At 43.9% G+C, this 22230-nt stretch overlaps 1 protein-coding gene across 1 annotated transcript in view; it reads right to left on the reverse strand.

The window, feature by feature from the left end:
* lrp1ab (low density lipoprotein receptor-related protein 1Ab) overlaps positions 1-22230 on the reverse strand; it is a 137279-nt gene that overhangs the window by 101722 nt on the left and 13327 nt on the right. Inside the window, exon 2 of the mRNA XM_076276929.1 lies at positions 16676-16798. Within this exon, the coding sequence (XP_076133044.1) occupies positions 16676-16798 (123 nt within the window). The remainder of the gene's footprint in view (positions 1-16675; positions 16799-22230) is intronic.

A 22230-nucleotide genomic window follows, 5' to 3' on the forward strand; every position in this document is an offset into this window, starting at 1 on the left:
ACCTGACATTCTTTTTTTAACCTACCTAAGTGCATAAAAGCTGTGCTTTGTAAAATAAGAATAGGAAGCTGCCAATTTAACACACACGAGCATGAGGATGGCATGATTAGCCTTCAAACCTTTTCTTCCATTTACCTTTCCCCCCACTTCTTCCTTCCTTGCGTTCTCTTTATAGCACTTTCTTTCTGTCTAGGACCATGCAGAAAAGCATACTGTTTATCTTGGCCCTTTTCTTTCTCACACACACACACACACACACACACACACACACACACACACACACACACACACACACACACACATCTGCTGACCCATTTTTGGAAGTTGGGGGCTGGGGAGGGAAGGGGGTTCACCTCTCACAGGAAGAGAGCAGCATGGTTCTGCACTCAAGAGGAGTGTGCGTGTGTGTGTGTGTGTGTGTGTGTGTGTGTGTGTGTGTGTGCACGTGTGTGTGTGTGGAGTGGCCATTGTGAACAACTCAATAGGGCACTCCTGCATGGTTGTTCCCTAAGCATTACAATAAGGTGTGAGTCTGTCTGTGTTCTAAAACAGTAGAGAATGTATAATATTTGTGCGTGTGTGTGTGTGTGTGTGAGAGAGAGAGAGAGAGAGAGAAAGTGAGAAAGAGACAAAGAGAAAGAAAGAAAGAAAGAAAGAAAGAAAGAAAGAAAGAAAGAAAGAGAAGTTCAAGTGGGTTAAATATAGATTTTTCGAGGACACGTAGGCTACAGGAGTTGTTTGCTTTGGAGCACTAATGCTCATTAGCATGCAATCTGCACTGAAGCCCAAATGGCTGAATACTTCAGCCAGACGGTAGGGACACACATAAGGCTTGGACACAAAGGCTACCCGCAGTGACCACAGTAGCCAGAGTTACAGGCTTCTCCTTCAGCCTGGCATCTTCTTCATAATGCAGCAAGTGAGACAATTAACTACCTACCAAATTCAACCAAATTGGCCTGAATAACAGAACTACTATCAGGGTCTTCATGCATCACTGTGTGGTTTAGTGTGGTTAGATCATTTCTAGCACATTGACTGCATATGTATCCAAGTGACCCTTCATCACATCCAGACGGATAAAGAGGTCCCTTACACTACCCAGAGGCCCAACGCCACTTCCTCATTGCTTCCTTCGTCCCCGCAGACCTTGTGTGGAGTGCTTAGTGAAAAAAAAGTCCTCTCAACACAAAGTCAACACATTCCTCTAAGGCTTAGTAGCTTGGCTGTAATAGCCCCTGTACCTCATTCAGAGGGACGATGACTTTATTACTCCAATCTGTCCCGGTCATATAGGGCTACTCTGGGAAGAGATGGAGTGGACTTGAGCGTCCGGCCGACCCAGAGCCGTATATAGACCCTTTCAACAATAAAAACAAAAACAATGTTTGAACGTTCTATTTGGTTCCCAATCTACTTCCTCTGCATTAAGATAACATATGGAATGTTAAAACGGAAGCCTTGTGGGGCCAACTATGATGCTGATAATGGAACTCTTGAAAGGGTCTAGGGAATCGAATGTTCTGAGCTATCCTGTTAGCGATTGGTCCCAAGGTGGCCACGTGTTTCATGGACGCCATGTTTCATCCCAACATTCAGCAGGTCCCCATTTACATAGTACAGTGAACTGAGGAAAACATATCTAAATGATTAAAAAATACAATTATGTATTAAAAAGAAATGCCGAAACTGTTGCTCATGTGACTGCAGTGCAAGATGGGGAAGCGGAAAACAGTTGAACAATTTCCCACGTGACTCAAAAAGGCGGGAGTATGGGAGCAGAAGGTCAAGAGACAAAACCGGAGGACTAATAATTACTCAATATTGTGTGAGGTAAATGTCAATTTCTCTCTTCCACTTATGATAACACATTCCATAGGAAAATTATAGTAATACCATCTGTAACAAAAGTTTAGAATTTAAATTAATTTAGAATTAAAGTTTGAAGTTAGCCAAGCCTTATCCCAGAGCTTTTTCGCTAGCATTCCATGTAAACAATGCTCCCAGACTGATTAGGCGACGTGGTCACTCACTACAATGGGCATTTTACAGGGCCATTTAAGATATCAACAGTAAATATAAACTGGAATATTTCCGTAAGGGCCTTTACATACTGAAACAAGTTGATAATATCATTCATAGGCATGTTAATGGTGAAAATAAGCGATATATTTCAACATACCATATTCACTCCATAGGGTTACACTGTAGAATCATCCGACGTTGGGATGAAACATGGCGCCCATGATTTGAGTTGTCCGAACTCTCTGTATATACAGCTCTTGGCCGTCCTATCTGGCGTCTTGTGATCTGCGAGCCTGCTGGCTCTTCTTTTTATTAAAATATGAGCACAATAGCTCCAGAGACTTATGTAATTTGGGGAGGGATGGAGTCCTTGGCCAAAATCTATGTAGTCAAGGTGCTTGTGTGTGTGTGAGTGTGAGTGTGAGTGTGAGTGTGAGTGTGAGTGTGAGTGTGAGTCTGAGTGTGAGTGTGAGTGTGAGTGTGAGTGTGAGTGTGAGTGTGAGTGTGAGTGTGAGTGTGAGTGTGAGTGTGAGTGTGAGTGTGAGTGTGAGTGTGAGTGTGAGTGTGAGTGTGAGTGTGAGAGTGAGAGTGAGAGTGAGAGTGAGAGAGAGAGCGAGAGAGAGAGACAGAGAGAGAGAGAGAGAGAGAGAGAGAGAGAGAGAGAAAGAAATCAAGAATAAGAGGGAGAAAGAGATTGAGTGTTTGAGTTTGTGCACCGTGATGAGGCTTTCTGCTCCTGCCCACAGAGAGCTCCAGGCTACTGGCAGGAGGACAAGCAAAGCACAACCTAAACCACGTCTCTTAAAGCACAACAAACCCTGGGCATTCACTGGAGACCAGAGAACATTCTGGAACAGAACAGCTGTAGGAGGGACGTTCTCCAGAGCAAGAGAGCGGAGCACTGCGCAGGAGAGGAGAGGAGAGGAGAGGAGAGGAGAGGAGAGGAGGAGAAACCGTCAGCCTGTTTGAACAAGCCCAGCAAGTAATGACATGTGTTGTAAACAAACTAAGGCAAGACTGTACAATGGGGCGTAGCCTGCAGATATTGCCTGGGAGGGAGCTTTTTAGTACGTGGTGTGGATAAGATGCATGGGAAATGCAGAGAGAGAGAGAGAGAGAGAGAGAGAGAGAGAGAGAGAGAGAGAGAGAGAGAGAGAGAGAGAGAGAGAGAGAGAGAGAGAGAGAGAGAGAGAGAGAGAGAGAGAGAGAGAGTTTGTTTGTTTAATTTAAGGCCATTTCTGCAACTAAGGCTATTTAATGGCCAGAGCACTGTGTGTTACAGAAACTTAAATGGGTAGATGACAAATAGCAGAATTTAGACTGTCCATGTGTCACACACTTATAAAAAATGGCAATTGTTAAGAATTGATATGGAAATGTTGTAGGTCTGGTAGGTTCAAGTTCTGTCATATTAAATTTATTGGATTTGTATTTAACTTTTGACTTAAAATAATCATCCAAACATAAAAAATGTCATATGGTGTGACTGTCCACCATGTGTGCGAACTTCCTAAAAAGAGTGTATATCCATAAAAAGTATAATTACTTTAAAGTTTTACCATGCATATAAAATAATTGATGTTTTTTACAACCACAGAACGTTTTGATGTTTATGCATGCTGTCCAACTAAGTTATAATCAAATATATTTTGTCCATAAAATGGTTGTCATATGGCGTGACACTATATTGTATATTTTGACCGGGCATTCATTTGGACATTATTATTGTGAAGAGGACCCTGCTTAACCAGGAAGTAACAATAGAATGTCAGGAGTAATTGGCATGGTCAAGAGGTGAGTTCTGCTTTTTAGATTTTAATATAAAAAGCTTTGAATTGGACATCATCAATCGTGGCCACATTTTAGTGTCTTATGGTGTGACATCATTTGCCTAAAAAGTAGCTATTTTTCACAAATATTCTTCATGAATTCTTGAAAAGCACTGCTGCCATGTGGTCAGTTGCATGCTAAATAATAGTTAGCTGTATTTAACCGTCTAGAAAATTAGCTTAACTGTCAAAATGTCATATAGTGTGACGCTGCATCATATGGTGTGACAGCTTTTTTCAAGTCACACTATATGACATTTCTGTCACACCCTATGACCAAATTGCATTTTTACATAAAAGTTCTTGTAAAAACATGTTTTAAATTCAGGTATTATATGTTTTTTTGTTAAATCTGTGATAATTGGGAAAAAAATGTATCTGTACAATTCATATTTCTCATACTTTTTTCCTTTATGTTACCATGCCATGTAAGTTTAAAAAATAAATACTAAACTTTCATCTATTTTGCTGTTACCCGCATACACCATTCATACAGTGACTTCAAAATTCATTGTTAATGATTTTATTGTCATTAAAAACCCTGTTTTGCTCTGACACATGGTGGAGAGGTGCAGTTCATCATATGGCGTGACACCATGTCATTTGGTGTGACATTAAATAATGTCACAAAAAAAGACTTTATAATTGAAAAATCATTAAAACATCAATAGCACACAAAGGAAATGGTATCTGCAAGAACCTCAAGAATTTTGAGTGAGTTCTTACAAGAAATATCAGAATTAAGCTAAAATATCTGGTTACACTTAGGAGCATTCTCCACCTTGACAAAATAACTTGTTAAATGTTAGGTTTTTCTTCTAAATATTCACAAGGAAATGTTGCATATCAAAGCAAACATGATTAAAATGTACAGTGACATCAATTAAAGTAGAAAAAAGTATCTAATTTTCATTTTATTTCAAATTATTTTCACGTCACACCATATGACAATTTTAGACACTGACATGACAAATTCACATATAAATATATATATTTCCTTTTTTCAGGCTTATTTGTCATCCACCCAAATATGTTTTTTAAAGCAACACCAAAGAGTTTTTTGTACCTTAAAATAATGTTTCCAAAATTGTTTCCGTGGTTCATCAACTCGTAACAGGGTGAACGGCACTTCTGCATTCACTTCGCGGACCTCTATCGGCTGTAACAGCACTATGTAAGTTTGTCAGATCGGGTAGCGGGTTTGTAGTTCGATGGAATAAGAAACTACACATTTGACTTGCATGATGTCGCAATACATCGTACTTTCATAAAATCATGCAACATATTCTACCTTGTCTACGGACATCGTTATTTGCAAAGCTGTTGCTGGATAAACAAATAGCGTGCGTGTGACAGAAGAAAAGTTATTTGGTGTTGCTTTAAAATCTATGCTAATAAGATATTCTAAAACCTTCAAAGGTGGGACCTTACTAAAAACAGAGAGAGAGAGAGAGAGAGAGAAAGACAAAGACTGATGCGGTCAAGAGCTTCTGAACTCAAGCTGAATTGGGGGGGGAGTTGTTGGCGGTAAGTTCACACCCGGCTACACTAACTCAGACAATGAGCTGTTCCTTCCTGAAAGGTCACAGACACCTGGCAGAAGTCTAAAGAGAAGGCGCAAAAAAGAAGGCAGAGTGAGTAGGAGATATAAAGGTGTGTGTGTGTGTGTGTGTGTGTGTGTGTGTGGAGGGGGCGGGGGGTAGTGGTTCCTATAAGTGCTGTTCAAGATAATTAAGGAACCCCCTTTTTTACTACAGCTCAGTCATTTTACTGGACACAATATTCCCCCCACTGTAATCACTAGGGACCTCATCCAGCAGCAGCCCCAGCAGCGCACCGTGTTAAACTGAGAAGACAGGATGTGTGTTCAAACAAACAGGATACAAGTGCGCACAGCACACAGCTGCCATAAATCCAGATAACAGCCCCTCAATCCACAGCACAGGGCCTAAGCAGAGCAATCCCTCATTTAGGCAAACATTAAAGGGAATTTGGATTAAGCCCCATTTTTTGCCATTTCCAAGCAGTCTGTGTCGCTGCCTGTTAGGCTTATGGTCTCCTTAACATTTTTAAACCATTAGGTTTGACTGAGATAGAAGCACACACACACACACACACACACACACACACACACACACAGAGAGAGTAATACTGCAGGTCTGTAGAACAATGGCAGATTGTCATAAGCATTGTGCAGAATGAAGTAATAAAGTAATAAGTATGTGCATGTGTGAAGAGGGTGCGCTTCCCAGCAGAGCAGAAGAATAGAGAACATGTCATATCTACCTGCGCTAACAATGGGAGGGACAATTGCGCTATGGTAACAAAGCAGGCCTCACCTACCAATGGCACTAATTGCTGCGGGTGGAGGTGCTCAGTGTCTCCACTGCTGCCAGGCCTACAGTAAGCCTGAGGAGCTCCCTAACGGCCCCAACACCTCCTCACATTCCATCCCCGCGCCTCTGGCCTCAGATAAGACCCAGGCCAGAGTGGAGGAGAACAGAACCAATGGCGAACATCCGACTCCAGGTCATAAAGCTTCTTTTATCTCAAGTGCTGAAAGACCTCTCAAATGAGGTTCACACAATTGGAGCTAAATCTTTTTTCTGACCGAGCTGAATGTAATAGATACAACAGATGTCCAATCAAACCAAACTGTTATCAATTGACCACTCTCGTATAAAACAGGCAGACCGTTTTTCCAAGTTTGGTCCCCAGATTCACTATTACATTAATTCACATGAACCCACACACTTGACAATTCCAGCGACACAACAGGCTATCCTTTTCATGGTTACGTTTTCTGTAAAATGGCTCTGCGGATCTTTTTCTCCCCCTCACTGCACCCACAGTCATGCTTTTGTGTTTGAGAATGGAGAACTAAGGCAGGAACCTTTACCATATCCCATGGAACAAAGCTATTAATTATCTCCATTCCGAGGAACTATCTACGCTCCTTACACTCAACATGGTACATACCCTTGTGCAGCACATGAGCTCCAAGAGTCTACCCGACATAGTTGGGTCCATACAACACACGTGTGTGTGTGTGTGTGTGTGTGTGTGTGTTCCCCATTTGCCCTCCAACCACTCTGGTTACATAATGACCTTACATTTTCCTTCCCTGTTGAGCTTTTGTGCACTGCATGAAGGGCCGCGTTTATTCCCGCGCGTCAGGGGTCTGTGATCCCCTCTGACTCCCATTGAAACTCCTGTCAGCTCCAATGAACATGTTCCTCGGGGTGACAGGCCGAACCAGTGAGCACCACAGACAGTCCACATCAGCACAACGCGCGCGCGCACACACACACACACACACACACACACACACACACACACACACACACACACACACACACACACACACACACACACACACACACACACACACACACACACACACACACACACACACACACACACACACACACACACACACACACACACACAGCATCTACATGCTTACACCCTGCATTCATTACAAAAAAGCCACCTACATCTTCCAGCACCTGTGTACAGAGCAAACTGCCGTAACCCCATTTGAATTATTGGATATGTCCTCTCTGCCTCTATCATGTAGCATTTACATGTTAACCTCAAAGGAAATACTATGACAAATCATTCGTGGAAAATTAATTCTTTTAGAAATGGCTAAAAAATGCTTTACATAATTTCTGTTTGCTGGACTGTGGCTGGACTGGACTCCCTCCATTAGCTTCTCCACATCTCCATCTCCTGTAAACACCATGTCCACTTTGAATGTAAATTACCATTGTTCTCACTATTAATGGCATTATAATACTAACTAGGGCTGTCAAAATAACTGATTAATTTCGATTAATTAATTTGAGAAAAAATAACTGATTAAAAAAATTAGTGCAGATTAATCGATTCCGTATGACCTTTGACCCCGAGCCGTTCTAGTCAGTAAAAATTAGACTGTAAAATGAAGGAGAGAGAAGAAAACGTGCTGCCTGGATCATTGATTGGAATATTTACTTTTAAAAAACGGCCTGATGGTGTTGATAAAAATAAAGTGTTGAAAATAAAGTCCTTTGCAATGTCTGCAGCAAGGAATTTGCATATCACCGGAGTTCATCAACTCTATAGTCGCACATCAATGCAAAGAAATAAGTATTGACATTGAGGGGAGTGTTAATTTATTTTCATTGTGTCCCCTAGGTTATATCTGTGGCCTGAAATGCCTTGTATGTGAAAAAAAAACTTCTTCCCGAAGCACTTCCTCAGCATATTAGGTCATATTATAGATTATTATGGCCATTATTTGAACAGTGAAAATAATAATAAAAGAGGTTTTGAACTTTAATGTCACTAATGCTGATCATTCAATGATTCATTTGAATTTAAATATTTAAAATACTTTCACAGCAAAAATTACATATGCGATTAATTTAGATTAATTAATTACAGAGTATGTAATTAATTAGATTAATTTTTTTAATCGATTGACAGCCCTAATACTAACCTATCATAACAAGAAATTTAAGGTGAGCTATTGCACCATAAAGCACGAGCGTCAGCACCATGCTGAACGAGAACTGAAATTACAGGGGATACGTGAGTCATGGGAAAGAACTGCACACCAAGCAGGACAGCAGGACGTTGCAAAAGTTGGACAAAAGGACCACATTAAAAGCGTCAACCCAGTCAACCTAAAGAGGAACTGGAGACAACCAGTAAGGTGTGTGTGTGTGCATGTGTGTGTGCGTGCATGTGCGTGTGCGTGTGTGTGTGTGTGTGTGTGTGCGTGTGTGTGTGTGCGTGTGTGTGTGTGCGTGTGTGTGTGCGTGCGTGTGTGTGTGAGATGGATGAGATAGGTCAGAGAGAAAGAGACAGACAGACAGAGAGATGGTGGGAGACTGGTATTACATGTTGTGAGATGGAGGTGTCTAATGTGCAGGTTCTCACAGGCACATACCTGCAAACTCAGAAGGGCTGAAAAAGGTGACATATTTCTGAAAGGTGACATATTTCTGAACTCCCCCCCCGCAGAAGATTTGAAAAAGATTTTACATTTTAACACGTAAATGAAGGGATATCGGGAATAACCGACATTTCCATTACATGCACATAGGTAGACCTGCAATAATGAATATTGAATATTATCATATTATATTATAATAAACGTGCAGTAAGCAGAATTTAAATATGGCTGCATTTGACACTTTTACATAATAAAATTACATAGTCCTAACAGTAGGCCTACCAGCTGTTTTGAGTTAAGGCCATGTTTAGCCTAATTGAATTACTTAATGATGGAGAAGATATTTTCAGACCTGCCATCCTTGAAGAAATATCAGTATTACCTCAAACCAGGGAAAACACATTGCCCACCTCGGCCTTCATGTATGCAGCCAAAAACAGACCAAACAACATAAATGTTGACAATCTGTTTTAAAGCCTAATCCTTATCTATAAAAATCACTGGTGTTGATAGAAAGGGACTGTGGATATCCATTTTCTGGTCTCTATTCTAGCATGTCTGGTTTATTAGTACCTCTTTTCAATCCATTATCATTTGATATTTTTTGTGAAGAAATACATCTATCCCTCATGTTATGTTGGTGTCTTTCTGCTCCTCTCGTGTCTACTGAGGCTGCAATGATCACATTCCAACTAAAGGGGCGGGTCTTCTTAGCAATAGGTGCGTATTGTCAGTCTACTCTAGAAGCCTAGGTCTCGCTTGTTTGCGCGTTAATTATCAAGAATTATGATCTATATGCTACACAGAAAACAAACAAATTAAACACCTATCACTGAGCAAGTCAAAATATTTTGCTAGGTCCACTTTCAGATTTGTTGCAAATAACTACATTTGGTCGTTTTGTTTCGCAAAGCAATTCAAAAACGGCCAGCTGCGGAAACGTGAATTTGCGAGTAAACACTTGTTAACCTCACCTCAGCAAGTCTTTCATTTAACCCACCGAGGGCAAGAGAAAAGTAGCCTAATAATATGTTTTACCTTGATTTTATAGTCAGAGAGAGTGTAGCATGTGGCAACGTGTTTGTTAGCTAACATTTTCTTTTTTTCCTTGGCCATATCGCTGCTGCAGGCCATAGCAGGCAGGCTATGCGTAACAATCACTTGCCTATCAATCTCGCATGAAATCGACGATAGCCTCACTCCAGACTATGGGAAGTTATCGCAATCATCCAACACACTTGGACTCTATAGTCTGTGCAGCCTCTGTGCCTTATCGCAATCATCCAACACACTTGGACTCTATAGTCTGTGCAGCCTCTGTGCCTTATCGCAATCATCCAACACACTTGGACTCTATAGTCTGTGCAGCCTCTGTGCCTTATCGCAATCATCCAACACACTTGGACTCTATAGTCTGTGCAGCCTCTGTGCCTTATCGCAATCATCCAACACACTTGGACTCTATAGTCTGTGCAGCCTCTGTGCCTTATCGCAATCATCCAACACACTTGGACTCTATAGTCTGTGCAGCCTCTGTGCCTTATCGCAATCATCCAACACACTTGGTTTCTCCTTGAATGTCTCTTTTTCTGCTTTCTCCATCCCTAGCTCTTTCCTCTGGGGTTGGGGGGACGAGAGCGAGAGAGAGAGAGAGAGAGAGAGAGAAAGAAAGAAAGAGAGAGAGCAAGATAGAGAGAGAGAAAGCAAGAGAGAGAGTGAGTGAGAGAGATGCTGAGATTGCCCTGCTGGGTGTTTGTGGTTCAGCCTGTGGTGTGGACGTCTAGCTGAGGGCCAGCAGGAGTGGTGGGCTGTGGGGTGGGGATCTGAATCTCCCCCTGAGGCCATGGCTTGGGAATGAAAACACATTACATCTCTCTGCTGTAAGCCCATACAGGCCCTGTGTTCTCTCTCTGTGTGAGAGAGTATGGGTGTGTAGCACTGAAGCTTGGTGACGGTCTACTGTAATGTCTCCTTCTCCTGGTCCCTCCTCCACATCATGCTCCATCCCACTCTAAACAGATGCCCAGCAGGCCTTGCCACAACAACAAGAGCTCCATGTTGCAAGCTGACATCAAATCAAATCAAATCAACTCAACAGCAAATTTTGAGCAAGCTATGAAATTACCTCCATAAAATAAGAACGAGTCAGACTGTTATTTTTCTTCCTTTAAAAGACAAAAATGGACATGACTCATTGTGTGCGCTCAGCGTGCTGGCAAGAGGGCTCCGCTTGTGTGGGCAACTGCAGAAAACAGGTGGTGGGGCCTTATGCGAATGTGTATTAGTGTGTGTGTGTGTGTGTGTGTGTGTGTATTGGTGTTTGTTGATGTGTAGTGTGTGTGCCTATTAGCGCATGTGTGGTCAAGGCAGTCTGCATATGTGCACGGTGGTCACGCAAGCGTGCATGAGTGTTTGTGTGGTCGGCTCGAGGTTAACAAGTGTAAATGCCCCGGGGAGTGACGGACTTGCCCTCTGAGGCTGAATGCGAGAGTTTAACAGGCCATCTGAATTTGAAAGGCACGGCCATTTGCATAAGCAATTCAGATCCAGATTAGACATGGCCCTGGTCCACCCCTTCTTTGACCCCCCCCCCCCCTTCCTCTGTCCGTCTCCGTCCCTCTTGCATGCGCCACAGACGCAAAGAGGAAACTCTGGAGATAAAAACAGGCCTGAGATGCAAAGTTCATTCCTAAATGCAAACGATAGTGAATGCGAGGCCTGGGCCTGTTGGGACACATTTGGCCTTAGAGATTTCAGACGGATAAAAACTAAACCCACACACACACACAGCGCAATAAGGGGCCTGATGAAAGCCAGCTTTTATATCTACACAGACATAAACAACAAATGCAGAAAGATCTTGTGGTTTCACAGGGTGTTCCTAAAGAACCAGGCCGCTAACCTCATCAGAAAGCCATCATTGAACCCAACATAAATCAACACACCCATCAACACACAAACAGAGGTCTCCCTGCCAATGACTGAGAGGCCTGCTCCATTTAATCAAATGACAATCAAAGACATCACCCTTGGGGTTTGGGGGGGGGGGGGGTATCAGTGTCATGCACAGGCTTATAGGATGCCTGCTGATACTCTGAATTGACATGATGATGTAGCAGGAGTCCCTACCTGGGCAGAATGCCTCTATTATGCTAACAAGGTCAGATAAAGGCCCTAGTGTCCCCTGCCGCATGCTCTACTTCTCCCAGGCCTTGTTATGCTGTTGTGTTCCCGCCATCATGCAGCTCAAGCTCAAAGAGCTTAATTGGTAGAGCCATCCTCAAGAGTTTGGACAACGGCTCTCAGTGGCAACTTAGCATTCGTGGGGTTATCTATCTGCATTTTCATAGGCGGCCTGGACGTCAAGCTCACTTCACTGCTTCAACACACAGATCTACAGACTGATATGTACACGAACCCCAGACAAGAAGGTATTTGCACACACAGACAGTGAGATGCACACAAACACAAGGGCTTATTAAAATCTTGGGAACCCCAACCCTCAGGGGACCGGCGCGTGTCTCACTTCCCCGAGTGCTGTTGGTGTACAGTGAGCGAGACCAAAAGAAAAAGACACAGACATACAAAATGATAGAGAGATAGACAGAGATTGAGACAGACTTAAGAAAAAAAAAAAAAAAACTGGGAAAAGAGTAGCTCTGCGTCTGGCACAAGACCAGGCTTTCCTCTGCTCTTCCTGTTTTGGCCTCAGTCTTCCCGCGGTCTGCTGCTCCTGAGGTGTCCTCGTCTGATACACTGACAGAACTAGAACCGCAGGGAGGCCGAGCTGTGGTCGACTGCTCGCCTATTAGCTGTCCACCCTTATTCCGTCTGTGCTGGTGCCATTTGGACGAGAGATTATTGGCTTTTAGGGTGACGTGTTTGACAACAAGGTGGCATGTCAGAATAAACAATCCATGCTTTTGATTGTTTCTCTTTTGCAGTTGTTTGCCAGAGAAATGGCATTAGTCAACAGAATGTGACAAAACACTATTTGACACTTTCAAACTGGGATTCTAGATTTGGTCCCCAGGCAAGGGCTGCATCAGAGAGTATGCGAACGATGGCCCCACGTGCAATTAAGAGTGGCTGTGAAGATCCCTTCCCAAGGCTTCCAGCCATGTCTTTATGCTGACAAAGGCAACCCATAAATACAGCTGCACTGACTGAAGCCTTCCAGAGTTGTGTCTGGGATGATTTGGCTGGTGTTCATGCACGGATCACAAACATTTCATGATCAAAGCCTTGGCCTCAAATATCAACATCAATCAAAATGCAGATGTCCTGATTTTGAGTTTTTGTTTTTTTGGTGACCAGAGAATAAGTGTGCTGATGTCAGATTTGTCGGGCATAACTTCTAGTCAGTTGTCCTTTCTGCCAAATACATTCAAAATATAAAAAGGTAGGAATATGACACAATTATGGCCCCCGGTACCTAACAGAAGTACAAAAGGCAATAAAACCGGTTTTCCAGATGCCTTGGAGCCTTTTGGAATTGCACATAATAAAGTGCTGTTTCTCAATGCTGGAATTTTATTTGAAGTCGACAAGTGAACATTTAAATAATGCCAGTGTTGGGGTTATGGCTAGAATCAGTGACTGTGTAATAACTACCTTAGCAAGATCTCAGACATACAACACATGATTTACATCTGTACTACTGTAGTAAAAACTAGACTCGTTGTGAATGATTATTTGAATAAATGAAGAATAATTTCAAGGAGAACATTTGGCCTTCATGGGTCTAGCATAGAAAATGAAAAGCTATGACTGTGGTCTACTACAGCCAGTCAACTAGGCACTCCAGTTACTTACAGCAGAAAGAGTAATCTGCAAACAAGCATAATTGCAAGGGTGCTTTAACGGACTGCCATTTTGTTTTAAATCATTCCCTTGTTGAAACAATAGTGGAGACAGTTTCTAATACACTGGGCTGTTTAGCCTACTGCCAAGGAAGTTTCAGAAGATGACATCTTTTTTTTTAGGTTTTGTTTTTGAATGATCTGTTTCTCAGTACTGTACTGTGCTTAGATTTTCCTTGGCCCCATAACATTCACTTGAGTTGATGCATTCCATGCTGTCTGCCTTGAATTATCATTACTTCAATGAGACCTCCTGCTTAGATGAGCATTGGCATCGACTGGAGGGACAGAAAGAGGTGCAAGACCGAACAAGAGAGCCCTCTGCACGGAAAGCAGCACAAATTGAGCAGCTTCCAGGCATGGTAAAAGGGCAGCCACGTCTCACACACACACACACACACACACACACACACACACACACACACACACACACACACACACACACACACACACACACACACAGGCCATGCTACGGGCCCCCAGGTGAGCCTATGCGGCTTCACCACCAACCGGCAGCAGCTTATCAGGACAGCTGCATTTACATCTGGGCTGAATGAACTGCTTTACCTCCTGTCTAGATTCCAGTGCAGCTCTCTAGTGTGAAGAAAACAGGACTGATGTGGTCATGGAGAATATGGGGGACGAGAGAGAGAGGGGAGAGGGTTAGAGACAGAGAGAGAGGGAGAGAGAGGCAGAGAGAGAGAGAGAGAGAGAGAGAGACAGAGACAGAGAGAGGTAAAGGGAGTAGTCGCTGTGTTCTCTTCCTCCCCCCTTCTCTTCAGTAACCGTGTGCCCTTCTTTTAATGATATATTGACCTACTTAAGGATATAAACAGGCCTCAAGGAAGGCCCATAGAGCAGAGCAGGCCACCCAGTAGAGAGATCGGAGATTGACTGAGCACAGTGTTCTGACATATAGGGGGGGTGGGGGTGTAGGAGAGAGAGCGTGAGAGAGAGAAAGAGAGAGAGAGAGAAAGGGAGGACAAAAATATGAAAGAGCACAAAGAAGAGAAAGTGTGTCAGCCCGAAGGATCCTGGCAGAGGCTGGGAACCCAATCTGCTGGTTAGTAATTAACTGGCGCAGTTGAAAACACTAGGCAGTAAAAATTGTATACAGTACAAACAAACATGGCAAGTCTGTGGTCTAGAGACAAGTCTAAACTTAACCCTATGGAATGAAGCGTGGAGCCGTGAAGCTGTGTTTGTGTACAGAACATGCGTGTCTGTGACACGTCGGGGTGTGTCTTTGTGTGTGCTTCAAGTATATAACCAGTTTAAGTATTACTGTCAATGAAAATAGACTGGAATTTCACTTTAGTGTAGGAAGACAGACATTTTTCTGGCTGATGTACAATGAGAGACCTCCAGCAAACCAAAGTGTGAAACAAAAAGTGGAAGTAAAAGAACTAATACAGTTTTGATGTGGCTAAATGATCAAGGGTCATGACCACAACAGGGCGTAGAACTAGTACAGGTCCAACACCGTATGATCTTAAAAAACAAACAAAAAAAAAAAAATTCAGTTACAGATTACACACCTGTATCTCCTCTAAATATGTACTCTACATATCAGGGATGGAATGGGGGCATGGTGGCGTCACCACTGTGCAGATCATTCCCACGAGGATGAGAATTAATCCACACCTACACTACAGTGACCTTCGATGAGCCTTGCATTTGGGCAGCTTAAAATAGGTGATCTTGATCTTGATCTGACATGATCCGTCATAAATTGTGGCTACATCCTGTACATTACTTGTAGATTTCACCTTGTGAATACATTGCTGTCCAACCTGACACAAAACAAAACCCACACGGTATAATAACCAAATGTGGTTTGAAAGTTGTTAAGTTGTACCTTGAGTGTGTGTGACCTCAGAGCTGTGATAATAGCTATATTAGCAGCAAGGCAGCTTATTAAATGCAGTTGAGAGCACAGTAGCCAGAACACCGTAGACGGTAGTTAATTGGGTGGATAAACTTTGTGTTATGACTCAGTGTGGGCTTCAGTCAAAATGAAAAGGCACATTGTCTGCTTGGCCAAACTCTATAAGAGGCATGGAAATGATATTAGAGCCTGGCGTATGGTGAGAGGTCGATGGCCACTCAGAAAGAGTCACAGGACAAGAGTTGTGTGATGTTATCTCTCACTACTTGGAGGCAAAGGAAGACTTTTAATTTCGATTATCAAAACACAGCCACCAGGAAGAGAAAGAGAAGGAAAGAGAGAAAGAAAGAGAGAAAGAAAGAAAGACAGAGAGAAAGAAAGAAAGAAAGAAAAAAGGAGAGAGAAAGGGGGACGCTGTGGCTAGCTTTGTTCACTTTCCTTGTGAGTTTGTTTTTTTGTTTACCTTTGCAGGAACAAGGTAACACAAAGGACTTTGTCCTCTGAGACACAAGTGAAACTGGACCGGAAGCCAGCCCAGAGCGGCATCACGTCCGAGCCGAAACGCTGGGGGTCTGAGTGCTCTAAGTAAGAGAAAGCCAGGGGCCAAGCGTCCACTCTGCCTCTTTTCCACTCTCCCTGCGAGAGGCAAAGTGCCTGTGTTTACCCAGGACTGGCCACGGTCTTCAACATTCAATTCCTCTTGCGCAAAGAGAGGTGTTTGGGGGGAGGTGAGCGAACCCAACTGTGCTGAAACATGTAACCCCTTCGCACCCCCAGACCACTTCTAATCCACAGGCATTGTCCTAATGTTACATGCACAAACCCATCTGTTAGCACTTAGCTGCTAACATTTACCCCCCCCCCCCAAAAAAAAAAACACTGCCAAAACTGTGGTAGTGTAAGGCTGCTGAGGGGATGGGGGGGGGGGGGGGGCGTGGTTGTGTGAAGGAGAGCGTGAGCGAGAGAGAGAATGAGAACAGAGCTGCACATTCTTCCAGATGATTCAACTCCTTTTCCTCCCAGTGGAATTAGAACACAATTTACCGGAACCCGCAGCGAAGTTTAGTGGCTCAATTTAAGCCAGTGGGTACGGGAAGGCTGTTACACAAAACACATAGTTACTCACAGATATCCGGGGCCTCATCCGAGCCATCTGGGCAGTCCTTCTCCCCGTCACAGCACCAGCCTTTGGAGATGCAGGTCACCTGGTCCTTGCACACAAACTGCTTGGAGCTGCAGGTCTTTGGGGCTGATGCAGAAAAGATCAAGATTAGAAATATTTAATAATGAATGAAGGACATCCCAACCTCAGCATCTTTGGTATTCTAAAAAGTAGCAGCTTACAATAACTATACATGCATCTTCTTCCAGGCCTGGAACATCAGTGTTTCCCATACATTGACTTATTTGTGGCGGCCCACCACAATATCAACATTGACCACCACACAATGATTTTCCAGGTTGTACTAAATTGTGCTTCAATCTGGTTAGCATCATAGCCAAGCTGTGCTAATTTGTTAAAAACTGTTGCATTAAAGTTAATTCTGCAAACCAACCACCACAAATGGAATTCAGTTCCCTGGGAAACACTGAACATAAATATGGTGAATTATGTGGTCAGATGGAAAGAAAGATGGACAGACGATTTTACATTCACTGATTTCACTCGTGCTTTTAATCAAAGCAACTTGCTGTACAGGTGCACATTCACTTTAGTGTGACTCATATCTGGGAATCAAAATCCAAAACCTTGAGTGCTGTTGGCATAACGTTCCACTAGTTGGTCTAAGGGGAACAAAGCTTGTCAGTGAGAGGTCACGTTGCAAATGATGTGTTGCAAAACATGATTTGAACTGGAAAGGTTGAGCAAAACTACGGGTCCAGGAAAAGAAGGGGGGAAAAAAACGGTCCACTCATATTTCAGTTCAGCCTTCACAGAAACGGACCGAGGGGTAGGGGTAGGATTATGGGTAGGATGCCTACCTATATGGTAAGGTAGTGGGAGGAAGGCCAGTTTCCTAACACCAAACCATCTCTTTTTCCCCATTTCCACTGGTGTTTATTTGTATGTGTGTATATAAGGAAGTACTGTAGATGAACTACACCACACTAGCTCATTTCTGTCCTCTTTCTAGAACCATGTCTTCTTATGTCCAACAGCTAGCTGTCAGCCCCGCCCCTGTCGAATCGTCAAAATCAAACGAGAAATCCAGCATAACTCCATAGGCCTCTGTAATCACAGCCGGGGTATGTGGGTATTTTTGCCCAGTGACGGTCTGCGGAGATCTCCGCAGGCTGTCGGACAGCGCTGGGACCACGGGTAGTCTTGGCACAGCCTACGACTGCTGACACAGGCTCTGCTCCACCACAGGCTGGGAAACACAGCGACGCCTCTTCCACTACTGCCCTCACCTTAGGCCAGAAGGGTACCGCTGCATAGCACTGCTTCACCAACAAACACTACCAACCACAGGCCGGAGCAGCCCAGACAAGCTGAAAGACTGCCTTACATGCACTCACAAACACATACACCCTTTCTCTCTATATCTTTGCTTCTCACACACAAACATTCTCATTTTTTGGTCGTCTGTCAAAAGCTCTGCATTTTGTGGGAGTGATCCACTCTCTCGGGTTTCGTTAACCACAAAATGCTTTTGGAGCCATTACACAACTGCTATGCATGTATACAGCTTCTTTTTATGAGCAGGCCTTATGGTGCAATTCTCGACCCTAAAATCAGTCTTCCTATAAAATCTTTTTTTCCCCTCAACAGTTTGACCTAAATCAACAATTTCTATGTTTGCTAACTAGGCGAGTTGTTTATCACCTAATTTTAGACGGCGTATTCATTCTAACTGGTCCAAACAGGGCACACTGTACCCTCCACATTCCTCGGTGCAAGAAGGTTCCAGAAAAGATCAGCACTAAATATCTAATTGTGATTCTCAGCAGGGAGCCGCTGCTCTCCAGCCGTGGGTGACTTACCTCCCAGCACTCTTGGCAGCACGAGAGGTGGGTCCCTTGTGGAAGGGAGAGGGAGACAGAATCGGGGTGGGGTGGGGTGGGGTGGGTGGGGGGTTGGGGGGGGGGGTGCTGCTCAAGGGGAAGGGAGGATGTGACTGCACTCACAAGAGAGGACTATTATTGCGGTCACGTCCTCGTAAACTCTGCCAGACCTGGGGAAGGCAAGAGATTGGCTCTCAATTGCTTGTCTACTATTCAGCTAAGAGGTTGTGCCTATGTGTGTGCAATGTGCATGCAGCAGTATGTGTGCCTGCAGCAATGTGTGTGTGTGCACGGGTGTGCGTGTGTGCGCGGGTGTGTATGTGTGTGCGTGAGTATGTGTTTGTGCGCATGTGCATACGAATGTATGACTGTCATGTATGTGAGAGACACAAGCTGAATTCCAATGCAAGATGGCCAGAAAACACTGTTAAATACATGGATGGATGAGCCCATGTTTGTGGTATGCGTGTGCACAAGTGTGCCTTCAGAACAAGAAGGCAAGCTCAACAAAGGCATTATGGGCACCCCGAACCAAACTGAAAAGCCCTCGTTAGACTGCCTTGAATGATGGGACAGTCACTGGTCCTGTAAACAGCCCAGTTAGTGTCTAAGATCTCTCCACAGCCTTATGGAGAAAGGCCAAGGTGGCAACCCAAGTGGAAAGTGCACATAAAAGTTTACAAGCAAATAATAACAGCACTGGAAGAGAAAGGTAACGGGAAAGAAAGTGTATATAGAACGAAAAGCCCATAAGACCCTGACCTGAAGAGCAAACACTGACACTAAAAGACATTTTTCCTTGCTGATCAGGACAATTTAATATGCCATGCAGATGCACTTTGAAAGTAACTATTACCTTCCCTAGAAGCCACACTCACAAAAAGGAAATAAGTGGAGAGAATGGGATAATTACACAAATGGGCGTTTGTGATGAGGCATCTGTTCTCAGTAATGGCACTTCTAAAATGTGACCGCCCATAAGAACAGATGAGGACCATGCCAAGCCATGCCAGAGTAAGACCATGGGACGTGATGGAACTCAACAGGCTGATATGTCTCTGCATATCTGGCGGGGGGGGGGGGGGGGGATAGTCTAGCCCATCACCCCAGCTCCCTACAGCTTCCGCCAGTGGTCAAGTTGTTCTCGATGACTGTGCATAAAAAGCCAAACTGAAAATAAAACATGGCAGCTTCTAAATTTACCAGTGCAAGCACTGCACCACAGCACAGAGTGGCCACAGCATGGAGAAACCTTCGAGGCCTAATTGGAGGTTGTGGCTTTGAGGAGGGAGAGTGAATGACACCGAGTCGGGAGTGTGGGGGGGGGGGATGTTCAGGAAGGCTGTTTCCCACAGGCAACCCTCCATATCGGAGTCCAATGACATATTTCTGACAGAGATGGGGATTGTTAATTCACTTTCCCCACAATTTCTCTGTCCCCGACTCTACTTCACCCAGAACAGCACGGCCAAATGACAGCTTTTCCAAAGCTGCAAATCATGGCTGGCTCTCGGTCACTGCAAGTGAACAAGGCCATTTTGTGCCTCGGGACAACACCCAATAGTAAAACATCAAAACAATAAACTGGGCCAAGCAGAAACAAGCATGTATAAATACAACAGAATGCATTAAAAAATGTGCTTAAATACAGGGTAAGAAAATAGAACCTACTGTTCCCAATGAGCTAACTTTTGGTGGAGACTCCTTTGAAGTCTAAGATTAGTGGAGGGAAGTTTGCCAAAAAAATGTATGCCACGGAGAGGTAACCTAAGCCAGCCGACAGAATGAGGGGAAAATCATCTACAAATGAGATTGGGGTTAACCCAAAATGCTGAGGACTTCCCTTCTCCAAAAAAAAACCAAAAAGGTACGCCAGCTTGACATTCCTCCCTAATCCAGTCCTGTTCAACTGACAGGATGTGCAGTCTCTTACTCCAAAGGGAAAAAGCTTCCTCAGTCCTGAAGTGACTTATGCTGATCAGTTTATTGTGGCGTCACGTCATATTCTTATTGTGTCACGTCATATTCTTATTGTTGTGTCACGTTATATTCTTATTGTTGCGTCACGTCATATTCTTATTGTGGTGTCATGTCATATTCTTATTGTTGCGTCACGTCATATTCTTATTGTTGCGTCACGTCATATTCTTATTGTTGCGTCACGTCATATTCTTATTGTGTCACGCTATATTCTTATTGTGGTGTCACGTCATATTCTTATTGTGTCAGGTCATGTTCTTATTGTTGAGTCACGTCATGTTCTTATTGTTGAGTCACGTCATGTTCTTATTGTTGAGTCACGTCATGTTCTTATTGTGGAGTCACGTCATGTTCTTATTGTGGTGTCACGTCATATTCACATGTCTCAGCTCTACCAAGTTCATGAGATAACACTGAAGCGGCTAACCTGTGGCGAGATAGCAGCAGGCTGTGGTGGTTTCTTCAATAACAGCCATATACTCCCATTTGCGCATAAATCCTTTTTTATGTGCGATTTATTTTGCCGTTGCCCCCAAAGGCTATGCTAGATGTTATTCAGTTGAAAATACATATTCCTGTCTACTCAAAACTCCACCGATTGATGTTGTTTTGGTCCCAAACAAAAATGTACTCGTCATCAATCATCCACAAATAGACTCTAGGTTGTTGCTAGAGCGGAGTTTCCCTTTACGCCAATGGGAGGATATGGCCCTAAGAGTCTGCTGTGAGATTTTGTAGGGGGGGGTCTTAATAAGCTGTGATGCAGGATCTTTTGGAGAAGATCACAGTGCACCCATCACGCTACTGCCACCCACGGTGGTGTCACAGCTCCCACCTTCAGATATCACAGGGGGAAGCCAGGACAAACAGTGCTGTGACACTCAGGTCTGTGAGTGCCCAGTCACACCCGCCTGCCGAAAGCAGTTTGTGACGATGTAGGGGTGGCTTCAGAGGAAGGGAAAAAAAAAATGATGTGATGTGTAATGATGGATGGATGGAGCCTGAAGAAAAAGGTGTTAAATAAAATATCAATTCGTATCTCTAGGGGATGGAGTGATGACATTTTACAGAAGTTCCCTGCTGTCCTCTTTTCTCTCAGCGCTGGAGACGAGATGCATAGGAGGAGCCATTAAATATGAATGCCATGCTGGATCAGCGCCTGCGCCCAGTCTGGTCCACTTTGAAGAATTTGTCATAATATTTACCAAAGGAATACCTGGAATGCAGGCCAGGCCTCACACGTCTGACCGAGAGGGTCGGCGGAGGCTGCCAGAGCAGGCCCGTCGCAGGCAGGAGAGGGGAGGCCTACGTGTGCCATGCCTTACTGCTTTCAAGAGAAGTGCCTGGTGCACCAAGCTGAAGCTGCCAGAGCTTTTTTTAAAACACAGCTCCGGTATGCACCAGTACTGCTGATGTTTTGCCGAAACACAAGTTCTCACATCTTTGTGAGATCCTCTGAGACCACATCTACATTCCTTGGTGAGAAAAAAAAAACCTCTTGGTGTCCCGACGTGCTTTTAACACAAATACCGTTAACGGCTACCACAGAGTCAGCCAGCATGGAGCGTCTCGTTTTCCCATTAAGCTCTTTAACCGCTAGCGCTAACTTCACAAGTTCCAACTGCATGCATGTGAGATACCTTGAGGGCAATCTGCGACTGTTGATAATTCCTGGCACACTGCATATCAGTCACA

The sequence above is a fragment of the Alosa pseudoharengus genome, unplaced genomic scaffold, assembly GCF_046254945.1.
Source record: "Alosa pseudoharengus isolate Yale_2024_CS ecotype anadromous, Long Island Sound unplaced genomic scaffold, YU_APseudo_1.1 YU_APseudo_1.1_scf_9, whole genome shotgun sequence".
Classification (NCBI taxonomy): Eukaryota; Metazoa; Chordata; class Actinopteri; order Clupeiformes; family Clupeidae; genus Alosa; species Alosa pseudoharengus.